Raw genomic sequence first — 16,930 nt, 5'->3', positions numbered from 1 at the left:
GGTTGAAATAACACTGAAATTGTGCAAACAATGATAATACCCTTTTTGTGTAAGAACTGTTGTTTTTTAAAGCCTGGAATTTCAGCCTGTTCAGGTGTGATGGAACTTTTGGCCCACAATCATAACTTAAAAATGTGATTTGATTATAAAAGAACAATGACTGGTCGTCTGGGTAAGAGGGTGGGTTCTAGACCATCCTACCAGCCAATCAGGGCTGTATATGTAAGTATCTTCAAATTTGTTTCCTAACACCCACACAATCAGACTGAGCATTTTAAGGGGCCAAAGGAGGCTCAGGAAAATACATATTGGAGTTGGAGTTATTTTAATAAACAGATGTATTAGATATACAGCGATGATTTTAAAAATACAATTACAAAGACTGCTTTAGCCCTAGTATGTATATTTGATCCCTGTGGGAATGGAGCACACAACTTTGGTGTTTCAACTTGCTAGTGTGCCATGCTTTTTTAATGGATACATATATCGTTGTTGAATTATATAATATATCATAAAAATAATGACACCAAATCCATATGTTTTAATTCATATAGCTATTTATACTAACGCACAGTCCCTACCAGTCTTGTGTTAATGTTCAGCACAGACAATGATTCAAGGCCCCACTTAAAATGAAAGGCCATTTTTGTCAGTCATAAACTGAGCAACCGAAGACATATGAAGACCGTCAGGCGGAATGGACACAGTCGGTCCATGCAGGATTTTGGACACTCATGGTCTGTAGATCTAGGCTGGTGTCCTTAGGCTGGCTCAGTGCAGATCCCTGAGTGGTCTAGCTCAGACATGGGACCCTGTGACTCAGCTGTGAGAAGTTAAGGAGGATGCAGTCTGGAATTGTCAGTGATGTGTGGCAAGCTAGTAGAAATGTTTGAAGTTTTACCATTACCACCAATGGAGAGATTATCCCTACATTCCGGGTCACAAGTGGCCTGAAATCTAATGTACAAGGCCACGAACATGGCTGTTAATGGCATTCCCTGACAACAGATGTCATTGTAAATAAGAAGTTGTTCTGAACTGACTTGCCTGGTTAAACCTTTAAAAAGATGTTATCCTCATACACTCCCAGTCACAAATATATCTCTCATCCACCCTCTTAACGCCATCTTACAATGGTGGCTCACATAGTCAGCTGCATAGTCCAAGTGTATTAAAAAGCCTGGTTAGGTTATATGTTATGATGAGAGGCAGATGTTCTATACATTATAATGATCAATGTACCCACGGTAACCATGTATCCACTTCTTGAACATGCGAGAAGAAAAATGCTCAAAGGGATTCTAGGTGGCCATAGTACACACAACAAATGCTCATTAAAAATGATATTTACTATAATTTAATATCCACAATAAAATAAACTTTAGAAAATAGTTCACCGATCTTGATATAATATACTTAATATTATACAAGTTGCCTATGTCCTGCATATTTCAACATCGCTCTGGGGTGGCTAAGTACAACCATAGTAAACCTATGGATTGTGCAGTAAATAGAGTAATTTCAATCAGAAATGACAGTATATGCGAGGAGTAGAAAAAGACAGTAGGGGTCAATTCCATTTCAAGTCCAGAGATTCATTGAAAAGTGCCTTAGTTTATTCTAATTTCACATTTCCAATTCATAAACTGAATTTAAAATGCACTTCCTGAATTGATGAGAGCTGAAATGAAATTGAACCCAACCCTGGTAAAATATGTGTTGAGCTTGGAATAATGTTAACCATAATTATCGTGCCTGATGCAGAAGTTGTAGTCTTTTGGTTATGTTACAGGAAATTAGCTTTATACAATACAAAAAAAGTGCTATTGCATTCATTCTTTGACATGATGTCCATTGTCTAATGTTTTTGCGTCAATTTGGCACATATCCTTCAGATACACAAGGTTTGCAAACAAACACTCAAATACAGTATGAGAGAGCATTATGGCACATCAAGTAAGCCAAGTCAAGACTGACAGCATATTGGCTTATCACTTTGCAAATATGTATCTACAGTGCATTTAAAACACCACATTAACATGGTCCCCCATTGTGCCCAATTCCAATATGAGGGGAAAAAAAACATGATCGATTCCAAATTGGAAATGGTATGCATTTGAGGCATGTGGCTCCCGGTGAATGCTGGTCCAGGTTGGTCCTCCAAGTCTGTCTTGAGTTCCTCCGACAATTATCTCAGGTGGTATTTAAAAGAGAGGACCCACTCAGGCTGCAGACAGTGAGAGAGCCTGTGGGCAGCACCTTGGAGTCTGCAGTCCACCCATGGCTCTCCAGTAGAGAACAGACAGACTGACTGACTGACCTCATGATCATCCGTGCATTTCTACAGCAGTAACACGACATGGCATAGCAAGAGCCCATGGTTGGTTTGAGAGGCCTCTGTTGGCCACAGTGTCGTTTCCTCGGCCAATCAACAACCTTCTTCTTGGTCATAGCTCATTAAGTCTATCCCTTTCAAAAAAGGCCAGTTTATTCTCCCTCTCTGTTCAGTTGTAAAGGAGTATGAGGAGAGTGTGGCCCTCCTAATACTAATCTAGCTAAATTGGCCCCTGTGAGTCTGCAGGACAACAGTCTCCCTCCAGCCCTGCTTGACCCAACACATTGGCATCCAGTCTTAAGACACTCTGCTTCAGGCAGCATTGTTGAGTCTTGGGGCCACTTTGACCATGGAAGCCCCGCTCTCTTTCTCCCTCTCCTCCTCTCTTTCTATGGCAGCCCAGGCTCATGCTCAGAGCCACCTGTCAAGCTAGTGTTGGTTCAAGGAGTTGATCGTGAAATCAGACGTCCGTATGCGCATCAGAGTGGCTCCCTTTGGCTGCTGCGTGTGGCTGTGGGGTCCTGTAGTCGGGGGCTGATAGTCATAAAGGCTTGTCTATGACGGATACACCTGTACGGGGAGATAACAGAGGACTTAATTCTTCAGATCAGAAGGTCCCGAGTTTGGATGCATGGACAAGCATTTGAATAGGGGGTATGAATGGTCAAAGGTGAAAGGTTACCTGCATAGCTTCGGCCGTTGCTCATGTTGGTGGGGATGAGGCTCCACTTGTCTGTGGCAGGGTTGTAATACTCCACTGAGGAGAGGTTACACGAGCCGTCGTCTCCTCCGATCACATACAGCAGGCCGTTTATGGCACACACTCCTGCACGAACACGGAGGAGAGGTTAGAGACACGCGCACACACACACTATGCCCAAATATTCTGCATTTCATGGTCTCTAGTGTGTGTGTGTGTGTGTTAGGCTACTTACCGGCGTTCCTCCGGCACATGTTCATGTCGCACACTTGTTTCCAGGTGTTACTAGGGGGATCGTACACCTCCACACTCTTCCTCACCAGGGGCCCGTCGTGGCCCCCCGCCGCATACAGCTGCCCGCTCAGCACCCCAACACCTACAAACACCACCGCACACACACGTCTAGTTAGATCTCTTCACACATAAACACGCTACAGATGTTCGCCAGCCATAACTGTAGTCCATTAATAACCCGCAAGCTGGAGCTAAGTATCAGCTCCAGTAGTTCTCTTGTGAACAGCACCCTCTACCTCTATGGCAGTAATCTCATTTCAGTGCTCATTCAGTTTAGATCGCTGTATACTAGGGTTGGGTGATGTTAACCTTTGTCCTATCGTGATTATGTACCCATACAAAATTGTGATGCATACGAATGCACCTGGACGAATCGTGACAACAGTTTATGATGAAAGCCTGGGCAGAGGCTAAGCACTAGCAAATCTTTTCTAACATTCCTTTCTGGTGGAGAAGAACAGAGTTGTGTGTGTGTGTGTGTGTGTGTGTGTGTGTGTGTGTGTGTGTGTGTGTGTGTGTGTGTGTGTGTGTGTGTGTGTGTGTGTGTGTGTGTGTGTGTGTGTGTGGGGCGCACCTGGTGGAGTAGTGACTATCCGTAGTGAGCTAGGTTATAGGTCTCCATCATGGGCTGGATAGAAGTAGTCTACCGTCTTCAGAACTGGATAATAATTGCTTTATTTGCCTCATAAAATAATAGAAAAATAAATCATATGGTTTGTTCTCTCTCATAAAGCTATGATTGAGAATAGCCTATGCTATAGAGCGGGGTGGTGGCACCGGGATCCTCATCTCTCCCAAGTGGTCATTCTCTCTTTCTCCCCTTACCCATCTGTCTATCGCCTCCTTTGAATTCCATGCTGTCACAGTTACCAGCCCTTTCAAGCTTAACATCCTTATCATTTATCGCCCTCCAGGTTCCCTCGGAGAGTTCATCAATGAGCTTGATGCCTTGATAAGCTCCTTTCCTGAGGACGGCTCACCTCTCACAGTTCTGGGCGACTTTAACCTCCCCACGTCTACCTTTGACTCATTCCTCTCTGCCTCCTTTCCACTCCTCTCCTCTTTTGACCTCACCCTCTCACCTTCCCCCCCTACTCACAAGGCAGGCAATACGCTCGACCTCATCTTTACTAGATGCTGTTCTTCCACTAACCTCATTGCAACTCCCCTCCAAGTCTCCGACCACTACCTTGTATCCTTTTCCCTCTCGCTCTCATCCAACACTTCCCACACTGCCCCTACTCGGATGGTATCGCGCCGTCCCAACCTTCGCTCTCTCCCCCGCTACTCTCTCCTCTTCCATCCTATCATCTCTTCCCTCTGCTCAAACCTTCTCCAACCTATCTCCTGATTCTGCCTCCTCAACCCTCCTCTCCTCCCTTTCTGCATCCTTTGACTCTCTGTGTCCCCTATCCTCCAGGCCGGCTCGGTCCTCCCCTCCCGCTCCGTGGCTCGACGACTCATTGCAAGCTCACAGAACAGGGCTCCGGGCAGCCGAGCGGAAATGGAGGAAAACTCGCCTCCCTGCGGACCTGGCATCCTTTCACTCCCTCCTCTCTACATTTTCCTCCTCTGTCTCTGCTGTTGAAGCCACTTTCTACCACTCTAAATTCCAAGCATCTGCCTCTAACCCTAGGAAGCTCTTTGCCACCTTCTCCTCCCTCCTGAATCCTCCTCCCCCTCCCCCCTCCTCCCTCTCTGCAGATGACTTCGTCAACCATTTTGAAAAGAAGGTCGACGACATCCGATCCTCGTTTGCTAAGTCAAACGACACCGCTGGTTCTGCTCACACTGCCCTACCCTGTGCTCTGACCTCTTTCTCCCCTCTCTCTCCAGATGTAATCTCGCGTCTTGTGACGGCCGGCCGCCCAACAACCTGCCCGCTTGACCCTATCCCCTCCTCTCTTCTCCAGACCATTTCCGGAGACCTTCTCCCTTACCTCACCTCGCTCATCAACTCATCCCTGACCGCTGGCTACGTCCCTTCCGTCTTCAAGAGAGCGAGAGTTGCACCCCTTCTGAAAAAACCTACACTCGATCCCTCCGATGTCATCAACTACAGACCAGTATCCCTTCTCTCTTTTCTCTCCAAAACTCTTGAGCGTGCAGTCCTTGGCCAGCTCTACCGCTATCTCTCTCAGAATGACCTTCTTGATCCAAATCAGTCAGGTTTCAAGACTAGTCATTCAACTGAGACTGCTCTTCTCTGCATCACGGAGGCACTCCGCACTGCTAAAGCTAACTCTCTCTCCTCTGATCTCATCCTTCTAGACCTATCGGCTGCCTTCGATACTGTGAACCATCAGATCCTCCTCTCCACCCTCTCCGAGTTGGGCATCTCCGGCGCGGCCCACGCTTGGATTGCGTCCTACCTGACAGGTCGCTCCTACCAGGTGGCGTGGCGAGAATCTGTCTCCTCACCACGCGCTCTCACCACTGGTGTCCCCCAGGGCTCTGTTCTAGGCCCTCTCCTATTCTCGCTATACACCAAGTCACTTGGCTCTGTCATAACCTCACATGGTCTCTCCTATCATTGCTATGCAGACGACACACAATTAATCTTCTCCTTTCCCCCTTCTGATGACCAGGTGGCGAATCGCATCTCTGCATGTCTGGCAGACATATCAGTGTGGATGACGGATCACCACCTCAAGCTGAACCTCGGCAAGACGGAGCTCCTCTTCCTCCCGGGGAAGGACTGCCCGTTCCATGATCTCGCCATCACGGTTGACAACTCCATTGTGTCCTCCTCCCAGAGCGCTAAGAACCTTGGCGTGATCCTGGACAACACCCTGTCATTCTCAACTAACATCAAGGCGGTGGCCCGTTCCTGTAGGTTCATGCTCTACAACATCCGCAGAGTACGACCCTGCCTCACACAGGAAGCGGCGCAGGTCCTAATCCAGGCACTTGTCATCTCCCGTCTGGATTACTGCAACTCGCTGTTGGCTGGGCTCCTGCCTGTGCCATTAAACCCCTACAACTCATCCAGAACGCCGCAGCCCGTCTGGTGTTCAACCTTCCCAAGTTCTCTCACGTCACCCCGCTCCTCCGCTCTCTCCACTGGCTTCCAGTTGAAGCTCGCATCCGCTACAAGACCATGGTGCTTGCCTACGGAGCTGTGAGGGGAACGGCACCTCAGTACCTCCGGGCTCTGATCAGGCCCTACACCCAAACAAGGGCACTGCGTTCATCCACCTCTGGCCTGCTCGCCTCCCTACCACTGAGGAAGTACAGTTCCCGCTCAGCCCAGTCAAAACTGTTCGCTGCTCTGGCCCCCCAATGGTGGAACAAACTCCCTCACGACGCCAGGACAGCGGAGTCAATCACCACCTTCCGGAGACACCTGAAACCCCACCTCTTTAAGGAATACCTAGGATAGGATAAGTAATCCTTCTCAACCCCCCTAAAAGATTTAGATGCACTATTGTAAAGTGGCTGTTCCACTGGATGTCATAAGGTGTATGCACCAATTTGTAAGTCGCTCTGGATAAGAGCGTCTGCTAAATTACTTAAATGTAAATGTAATAGAGACTTTAATTCTTGTTACTCTTGAAAGCCACAACTTTAGGACAACACCTTCGTGGGTTAGAATAGACTATAAGCTACTGTTCATAACTGTAACTTGTATGATATGCCTAGTAGGAGGATCATTTATTGGCCATTTTGTTTTCAACCTCACATGGAGGGTTTTTCCCGCACGGATAACTTCATTCTTAATAAGCTTCAATTTGATTAAACTTGTCATTCGGTTTTTCTACAGGCTACTGATATAGCTTTTTCTCTCTCATTATTTGTCCCCTGGCTACCTTGTGTTTTTAGGCTATTCAAATAACTTCGAACTCCATTAGATTCATTGTTTGATCGGGGGGCATCCATGCATAAAACGATGAAGTGTAGCCTTCTGTCATATTCATAGCCTATCGAATTGAGAGAGAAGAGAATATAGGCTACATTTTTCATTAAGCAGCTAGTCAATATAGTTAAGGAGTCTCTGTTATTAACAAAAAATGCTTTCAAATGTTTAGGCTATAGCCTAATGCCCATGCATCCAACAGAGAAACAATATTTTCTGACTAGACATTTGGAGCTGCTTTGGTGGAATTCCTCGCTCTGTCTGGCTCTTGCGTTCTGTAGGCTATATAACGTACTTATTGAACATAACGATGTCGTCACCATCGAAGATGGCTGTCAATTATCGTGGATATTGTAACGTCGCCCAACCTTAACATATGCTCATGCAGGGAAAACATTGCTTGTAGCGCATTAAAACCAGATTGGGTGAATATCGAGTTGTAGGTATTAATATGGTGGTGCTGTTCTCTCACTGCTCCTGCTGCCAGCTCGTTAGTTAGCAGTGTAGTCCTGGATGAACCCAGGCAGCATCACCAGGGATCAAGGGGCTGCATTGTGTTGGTGCTACTTCCTCTGCCCAGCTGAGCAGACTGCACAATGAGCACAGGAGATTCATTCACACTCGCAACAACATTGACTGAGAGACACAGAGACCCTCTCACAATACCCAAAGTTACCCGAACGAGAGGGAAAATACACAACGGCGCTCTTGAAAAAGAGAGAGACGCACAGCTACCATCGCAAGAGAATATGATTTAAAAGAAATTTCCTATTTCCAGGAATCTCTGTAGGTAGTAAATGTTACTGTGTGAGGTTAGTTGAGGTCTAGAAGCCCATTATAACTCATATGCACACACACAGTACCAGTCAAAAGTTCAAACGCATTAAGGGGAAAAAAAAAATTCTACAAATTAACAAGGCACACCTGTTAATTGAAATGCATTCCAGGTGATTACCTCATGAAGCTGCTTGAGAGAATGCCAAGAGTGTGCAAAGCTGTCAACAGGGCAAAGGGTAGCTACTTTGAAGAATCTCAAATTCGGTTACTGCATGATTCCATATGTGTTATTTCATAGTGTTGACATCTTCAATATTATTCTACAATGTAGAAAACAGAAAAAATAAAAACACTTGAGACAGAGACAGAGAGACAGAGAGACAGAGAGAGACAGAGTAGTGGGTCAAAAGTTTACATACACTAAGTTGACTGAGCTCTTAAACAGCTTGGAAAATTCCAGAAATTGATGGCATAGCTTTAGAAGCCTCTGGTATGCTAATTGACATCATTTCAATTGGGGGTGTACCTGTGGATGTATTTCAAGGCCTACCTTCAAACTCAGTGCCTCTTTGCTTGACATCATGGGAAAATCTAAAGAAATCAGACAAGACCTCAGAAAAAAATTGTAGACCTCCACAAGTCTGGTTCGTCCTTGGGAGCAATTTCCAAACACCTGAAGGTACCACATTCATCTGTACAAACAATAGTATATACAATAGTATATAAACACCATGGGACCACGCAGCCCTCATACCGCTCAGGAAGGAGACGCGTTCTGTCTCCTAGAGAAGAACGTAGTTTGGTGCAAAAAGTGCAAATCAGTCCCAGAACAATAGCAAAGGACCTTGTGAATATGCTGGAGGAAACAGGCACAAAAGTATCTATATCCACAGTAAAACGAGTCCTATAAATCGACATAACCTGAAAGGCCGCTCAGCGAGGAAGAAGCCACTGCTCCAAAACCACCATAAAAAAGCCAGACTACAGTTTGCAACTGTACGTGGACAAAAAAAAAAATCGTACTTTTGGGAGAAATATCCTCTGGTCTGAGGAAACAAAAATAGAACTGTTTGGCCATAATGACTGTCGTTATGTTTGGAGGAAAAGGGGGAAGCTTGCAAGCAGAAGAACACCATCCCAACCGTGAAGCACGGAGGTGGTAGCATCATGTTGTGGGGGTGCTTTGCTGCAGGAGGGACTGGTACACTTCACAAAATAGATGGCTTCATGAGGGAGGAAACTTATGTGGATATATTGAAGCAACATCTCAAGATATCATTCGGGAAGTTAAATTGTGGTCGCAAATGGGTTATTCAAATGGACAATGACCACAAGCATACTTCCAAAGTTGTGGCAAAATGGCTTTAAGGACAACAAAGTCAAAGTATTGGAGTGGCCGTCACAAAGCCCTGACCTCAATCCTATAGAACATTTGTGGGCAGAACTGAAAAAGCGTGTGCGAGCAAGGTCTATAAACCTGACTCAGTTACACCAACTCTGTCAGGAGGAATGGGCCAGAATCACCCAACTTATTGTGGGAAGCTTGTGGAAGGAAGGCTACCCGAAAAATTTGACCCAAGTTAAACAATTTAAAAGGCAATGATACCAAATAATAATTGAGCATATGCAAACTTCTGACCCACTGAGGATGTGATGAAAGAAATAAAATATTAAATAAATCATGCACTCTACAATTATTCTGACATTTCACATTCTTAAAATAAACTGACGATTCTAACTGACCTAAGACAGGGAATTCTTACTAGGATTAAATGTCAGGACTGAGTTTAAATGTATTTGGTTAAGATGTATGTAAACTTCCGACTTCAACTGTGTGTATATGTATGTGTGGGTAGGTAGGTAGGTATGTATGTATGTATACATAAATGTATACACACACACACACACACACACACACACACACACACACACACAAAAAATAAACGTCTCTTTTTCAGGACCCTGTCTTTCAAAGAGAATTGGTAAAAATCCAAATAACTTCAAAGATCTTTATTGCAAAGGGTTTAAACATTGTTCCCCATGCTTGTTCGATGAACCATTAAACAATTAACGAACATGCACCTGTGGAACGGTCGCTAAGACACTGACAGCTTACAGACGGTAGGCAATTAAGGTCACAGTTATGAAAACTTAGGACACCAAAGAGGCCTTTCTACTGACTCTGAAAACACCAAAAGAAAGATGCCCAGGGTCCCTGCTCATCTGCGTGAATGTGCCTTAGGCATGCTGCAAGGAGGCATAAGGACTGCAGATGTGGCCAGGGCAAAAAATTGCAATGTCTGTACTGTGAGACGCCTAAGACAATGCTACAGGGAGACAAGACGGACAGCTGATCATTCTCGCAGTGGCAGACCACGTGTAACAACACCTGCACAGGATCGATACATCCGAACATCACACCTGCGGGACAGGTATAGGTTGGCAACAACAACTGCCCGAGTTACACCAGGAACGCACAATCCCTCCATCAATGCTCAGCCTGTCCGCAATAAGCAGAGAGGCTGGACTGAGGGCTTGTAGACCTGTTGCAAGGCAGGTCCTCACCAGACATCACCGGCAACAATGTTTCCTATGGGCACAAACCCACCCTCGCTGGACCAGACAGGACTGGCAAAAAGGGCTCTTCACTGACGAGTCAAGGTTGTCTCAACCGGAGGTAATGGTCCGATTCGCATTTATCGTCGAAGGAATGAGCGTTACACCGAGGCCTGTACTCTTGAACGCGATCGATTTGGAGGTGGAGGGTCCGTCATGGTCTAGGGTGGTGTATCACAACATCATTGGACAGATTTTGTTGTCATTGCAGGAAATCTCAATGCAGTGCGTTACAGGGAAGACATTTTCCTCACTCATGTGGTACCCTTCCTGCAGACTCATCCTGACATGACCCTGACAATGCCACCAGCCATACTGCTCATTCTGTGTGTGATTTCCTGCAAGACAGGAATGTCAATGTTCTGCCATGGCCAGCGAAAAGCCAGGATCTCAATCCCATTGAGCATGTCTGGGACCTGTTGGATCGGAGGGTGAGGGTTAGGCCCATTCCCCCCAGAAATGTCCGGGAACTTGCAGGTGCCTTGGTGGAAGAGTGGGGTAACATCTCACAGCAAGAACTGGCAAATCTGGTGCAGTCCATGATGAGGTGGAGATGCACTGCAGTACATAATGCAGCTGGTGGCCACACCAGATACTGACTGTTAATTTTGATTTTGACCCCGCTTTTGTTCAGGGACACATTATTCCATTTCTGTTAGTCACATGTCTGTGGAACTTGTTCAGTTTATGTCTCAGTTGTTGAAACTTGTTATGTTCATACAAATATTTATACATGTTAAAATGCTGAAAATAAAAGCAGTTGACAGTGAGGACGTTTCTTTTTTTGCTGAGTATGCATGCATACATACATACGAATTATTTCAGACAGATTATTTCACTTATAATTCACTTTATCACAATTCCAGTGGGTCAGACGTTTACATACACTAAAACAGGGGCTTTTTACTAGGATTAAATGTCAGGAATTGTGAAAAACTTAGTTTAAATGTATTTGGCTAAGGTGTATGTAAACTTTACTTTATTTTAAGAATGAGGATGAACCAGATTTGTGGAGGTCTATAATTTAGTTTCTGAGGTCTTGACTGATTTTTTTTTTTTCCCCATGATGTCAAGCAAAGAGGCACTGAGTTTGAAGGTTGATCTTGAAATACATCCATACACCCCACCCCACCTGTGGACGTCGGGCCCTCATACCACCCTCATGGAGTCTGTTTCTGACCATTTGAGCAGACACATGCACATTTGTGGCCGGCTGGAGGTCATTTTGCAGGGCTCTGGCAGTGCTCCTCCTTGCACAAAGGCGGAGGTAACGGTCCTGCAGCTGGGTTGTTGCCCTCCTACGGCCTCCTCCACGTCTCCTGATGTACTGGCCTGTCTCCTGGTAGCGCCTCCATGCTCTGGACACTACGCTGACAGACACAGCAAACCTTCTTGCCACAGCTCGCATTGATGTTCCATCCTGGATGAGCTGCACTACCTGAGCCACTTGTGTAGGTTGTAAACTCCGTCTCATGCTACCACTAGAGTGAAAGCACCGCCAGCATTCAAAAGTGACCAAAAGATCAGCCAGGAAGCATAGGAACTGAGAAGTGGTCTGTAGTCACCACCTGCAGAACCACTCCTTTATTGGGGGTGTCTTGCCAATTGCCTATAATTTCCACCTGTTGTCTATTCCATTTGCACAACAGCATGTGAAATGTATTGTCAATCAGTGTTGCTTCCTAAGTGGACAGTTTGATTTCACAGAAGTGTGATTAACATTCCCTTTATTTTTTTGAGCAGCATATATATATATATATATATATATATATATATATATATATATATATATATATATATACATATACATACATACATTATATACATTATATATATATACACACACATACTAGCGGTCGACCGATTAATCGGCATGGGCGATTAATTAGGGCCGATTTCAAGCTTTCGTAACAATCAGTAATCTGCATTTTTGGACGCCAATTACATTGCACTCCACGAGGAGACTGCGTGGCAGGCTGACCGCCTGTTACGCGAGTGCAGCAAGTATCCAAGGTAAGGTGCTAGCTAGCATTAACTTATCTTACAAAAAAAAACAATCAATCTTAACATAATCACTAGTTAACTACACATGGTTGATGATATTACTAGTTTATCTAGCCTGTCCTGCGTTGGATATAATCAATGCGGTGCATGTTAATTTATCATCGAATCACAGCCTACTTCGCCAAACGGTTGATGATTTAACAAGCACTGTCGTTGCACCAATGTGTACCTAACCATAAACACCAATGCCTTTCTTAAAATCAATACACAAATATATATTTTTAAACCTGCATATTTAGTTAATATTGCCTGCTAACATGAATCTATTTTAACTAGGGAAATTGTGTCACTTCTCTTGCGCTCTGTGCAAGCAGAGTCAGGGTATATGCAGCAGTTTGGGCTACCTGGCTTACTGTGTGACAACCATTTCCTCCTAACAAAGACAGTAATTCATTTGCCAGAATTTTACATAATAATGACATAACATTGAAGGTTGTGCAATATAACAGCAATATTTAGACTTAGGGATGCCACCCGTTAGATAAAATACGGAACGGTTCCGTGTTTCACTGAAAGAATAAACGTTTTGTTTTCAAAATGATAGTTTCCGGATTTTACCATATTAATGACCCAAGGCTCGTATTTCTGTCTGTTTATTATATTATAATTAAGTCTATGATTTGATATTTGATAGAGTCTGACTGAACGGTGGTAGGCAGCAGCTGGCTCATAAGCATTCTTTCAAACAGCACTTTCCTGCGTTTGCCAGCAGCTCATCCCTGTGCTTCAAGCATTGCGCTGTTTATGACTTCAAGCCTATCAACTCCTGAGATTAGGCTGGCAATACCATAGTGCCTATAAGAACATCCAATAGTCAAAAGGTATATGAAATACAAATGGTATAGAGAAATAGTCCTATAATTGCTATAACTACAACCTAAAACTTCGTAACTGGGAATATTGAAGACTCATGTTAAAAGGAACCACCCGCTTTCATACGTTCTCATGTTCTGAGCAAGGAACTTAAACGGTAGCTTTTTTCTTTTTTTACATGGCTCATATTGCACTTTTACTTTCTTCTCCAACACTGTGTTTTTGCATTATTTAAACCAAATTGAACATGTTTCATTATTTATTTGAGACTAAATTGATTTTATTTAGGTATTATATTAAGTTAAAATTAAAATGTTCATCCAATATTGTTGTAATTGTCATTATTACAAATATATATATAAAAATCTGCCGATTAATCGGTATCTGCTTTTTTGGGTCCTCCAATAATCGGTATCGGCGTTGAAAACTCATAAATCGGTTACACATTCCATTACACATTCCATAGATTCCCTGGACTTAAAGTCACAACACTCCCATGGCTTATGTTTTCTCTGTGGACACTGATGATGCGAGTGTAGCACAGGAGGTTGGTGGCACCTTAATTGGGGAGGATGGGCTCATGGTAATGGCTTGAGCGGAATTGTATCAAATACATCAAAACACGTGTTTGATGTCAATCCATTCGCTCCCTTCCAGCCATTAATATGAGATGCCTCCTGTGGAGTGCAGTGTGTATGTAGGCCACTGAGAGGTGGCACTGCATACTTCAAGACAGAAGCCACTGTTGTGTCTGTGAGAAGGACAAGAGAGGGTTGTTAATGCTGAGGTCTGGCCTGTACCTGCTCCGCTACGTCTGGTGCTCATGTCAGCCATGTAGCCCCACTGGTTACTGACTGGGTTGTACTCCTCCACCGTGCTGAGACACTGGCGCGACGCCCCATCGTAGCCGCCCACCGCATACAGCTTCCCTGTACAACACAACACACACCCACTGAGGAATACAACAAGGAACACGTACAAAGAGATGCTGAATGAACACCCACTGCCAGAAACACAACACCCCCACTGATAAATACACAAGCACAGATACACACAGAAGCTCTATATAGACACTGAAGCACTCACACACACTGATATACTGTAGACAGACAAAATGAGAAGTTCACAAATAGCACTGTTGATACACACACACACACACTGTTCTTCTCTTACCATCTACCACTCCCACTCCAACGCTGCTGCGTCTCGTGTTCATGGGAGCAACAAACATCCACTCATTGGTCTTGTAGTTGTAGGCCTCCACTGACGACAGGCCTGAGATGGAGGGAGGGAAGGAGGGAGAGGAGAAAGCTCTAATGTACTGAAAGCAGGACACAATACTCAAATGAAATGAGGCCCAACACTAATGCTCTCTCCTCTCTGCTCCAGTGTATCAGTATAATGAGATGCGGTTGGGGTGACATCACCACTGTGTCTAACCATACAATCTAGACATTCATTCTGGAGGCACTACTGCGCCCTGCTCCATTTAGTCACACTGTAACACACTCCGCTGCCCCTCAAAGGCCTGCCGGAACACTTAGAAAACACACAAATCTTGGGACAGTGGTGACAGTGCTGGGGGGGGTAAGAATAGGTACCTGTGCTCCCGTCGAAGCCCCCCACGGCATAGAGCAGGTCCCCCAGCACGGCCGACCCAAGGGTGCTGCGTCGCTCTTGCATGCTGGGAACTGTAGTCCACTGGTCCCTCACCCCGTCATACACATCCACCGTCCTGACTCGCAACGAGCCGTTGAAGCCTCCCACCGCGTACACCCTCCCTGCCATGAACACCACACCTGATAGATAGAGAGAGAGAGAGAAAGATATTGGCATAAATCTCTTATCCCTGCCTATTAGTGCATACATTAAAGCAGGCCTATTCAATTGGCGGCCCATGGGCCGGATCTGGTCCATTTATCAATTTAGAATGGCCCTTTGATCAATTCTGAACATGAATAAAAAAGAATCAACGAGAAAAAGGGCCATGTTTAGTTCCAAAAAGAGCCCTAGTTCAATATTCTGCAAATGGGAGAATCTGTTATGCATCACTATATTGGATTACTCTAATATTGTATCCTTCTGCTCGGCAGGATACATTCTGAGTAAGAATTTCAGATTAGTCCCGTGAACCGGGTTGTGCTGCGGGTGACCCCCTTAAATAGCTGCCGCTGCACTACTCCCACCTCTTCCTTTTCTCGGCTCATTCCAAAGATGATTAGCTTGGTAAGGGCTCTATGTTAGAGTCTCTAAGGGCAGAAGTATACCCACAGCTATTCAATAACTTGGAGCAGCTAGCCTCTCCATCAAGGTGCTTTGTAGTCCCCCCACTCAGTTTGGCTTGTGCCATCTCGTTTGGGTTTTGTCCTTGTATTTAGCCTCTTAGTGATCCCTTCACGCGCCAATCCCATTAGCAGGATCGATTTGACAACATCCAGTGAAATTGCAGGGCGCCGAATTCAAACTACAGGAATATCCATATTCAACATTCACGAAAATATAAGTGTAATACATCAAAATGAAGCTCAACTTAATCCAGCCGCTGTGTCAGATTTCAAAAAGGCTTTACGGCGAATGCAGACCATGCGATTATCTGAGGACAGCGCCCCGCATACAAGCACATGAAAATCATTTGCGACAAAGGTGCGACACACAAAAGTCAGAAATAACTATATAATAAATGCCTTACCTTTGAAGATCTTCTTTTTGCAATCCCAAATGTCTCAGTGACACAATGAATGGTCGTTTTGTTCGATAAATTCCTTTTTTTATCTCCCCAAAATGTCAATTTATTTGGCGCGTTTAATTCAGAAATACACCGGTTCCAACTCACCCAACATGACTACAGTATCTAATAAATTACCTATAAACTTGGTCCAAACATTTCAAAAAACGTTCCTAATCCAACCTCAGGTATCCTAAAAAGTAAATAATTGATCAAATTCAAGACGGGATAATCTGTTTCCAATACCGAAGAAAAATCACACGGAGCACGCTCCTGTTCACGTACACCAAAATAGTAGAGACCTTCAGAGTGACACATGGAATGAATAGCACTACTTCTTCATTTCTCAAAAGAAAAACATCGACCAATTTCTAAAGACTGTTGACATCTAGTGGAAGCCATGGGAACTGCAACCAGTTCTCATAAATAGGGTTTCCCATAGAAAACCATTGGGAAATCCTATGACCTCAATTTTTTTCCCCCCTGGATGGTTTGTCCTCGGAGTTTCGCCTGCCAAATCAGTTCTGTTATACTCACAGACATTATTTTAACAGTTTTAGAAACTTGAGTGTTTTCTATCCAAATACATCAATTATATGCATATCCTAGCTTAGTGACAGGCAGTTTACTTTTATATGCCATTTAGCAGACGCTTTTATCCAAAGCGACTTACAGTCAGTCATGTGTGCATACATTCTACGTATGGGTGGTCCCGGGAATCGAACCCACTACCCTGGCGTTACAAGCGCC

At 44.5% G+C, this 16,930-nt stretch overlaps 1 protein-coding gene across 2 annotated transcripts in view; it reads right to left on the bottom strand.

The window, feature by feature from the left end:
• Window positions 1–308: 308 nt before the first annotated feature.
• The window catches only part of LOC118375489 (kelch-like protein 3), a 33,213-nt gene continuing 16,591 nt past the window's right edge, over window positions 309–16,930 (bottom strand). For both annotated transcript variants that reach the window (XM_035762068.2, XM_035762075.2), the window contains exons 10-15: window positions 15,057–15,254; window positions 14,629–14,730; window positions 14,256–14,384; window positions 3,271–3,411; window positions 3,018–3,161; window positions 309–2,905 (exon numbers count right to left, since the gene is read on the bottom strand). In XM_035762068.2, coding sequence (XP_035617961.1) covers window positions 2,877–2,905; window positions 3,018–3,161; window positions 3,271–3,411; window positions 14,256–14,384; window positions 14,629–14,730; window positions 15,057–15,254 — 743 coding nt within the window. In that variant the 3' untranslated portion in view covers window positions 309–2,876. The remainder of the gene's footprint in view (window positions 2,906–3,017; window positions 3,162–3,270; window positions 3,412–14,255; window positions 14,385–14,628; window positions 14,731–15,056; window positions 15,255–16,930) is intronic.

This window comes from Oncorhynchus keta, chromosome 4 (genome assembly GCF_023373465.1).
Source record: "Oncorhynchus keta strain PuntledgeMale-10-30-2019 chromosome 4, Oket_V2, whole genome shotgun sequence".
Taxonomy (NCBI): Eukaryota; Metazoa; Chordata; class Actinopteri; order Salmoniformes; family Salmonidae; genus Oncorhynchus; species Oncorhynchus keta.
The sequence above is the reverse complement of the archived record's forward strand: the minus strand, read 5'-3'. Positions and strand labels throughout refer to the sequence as shown.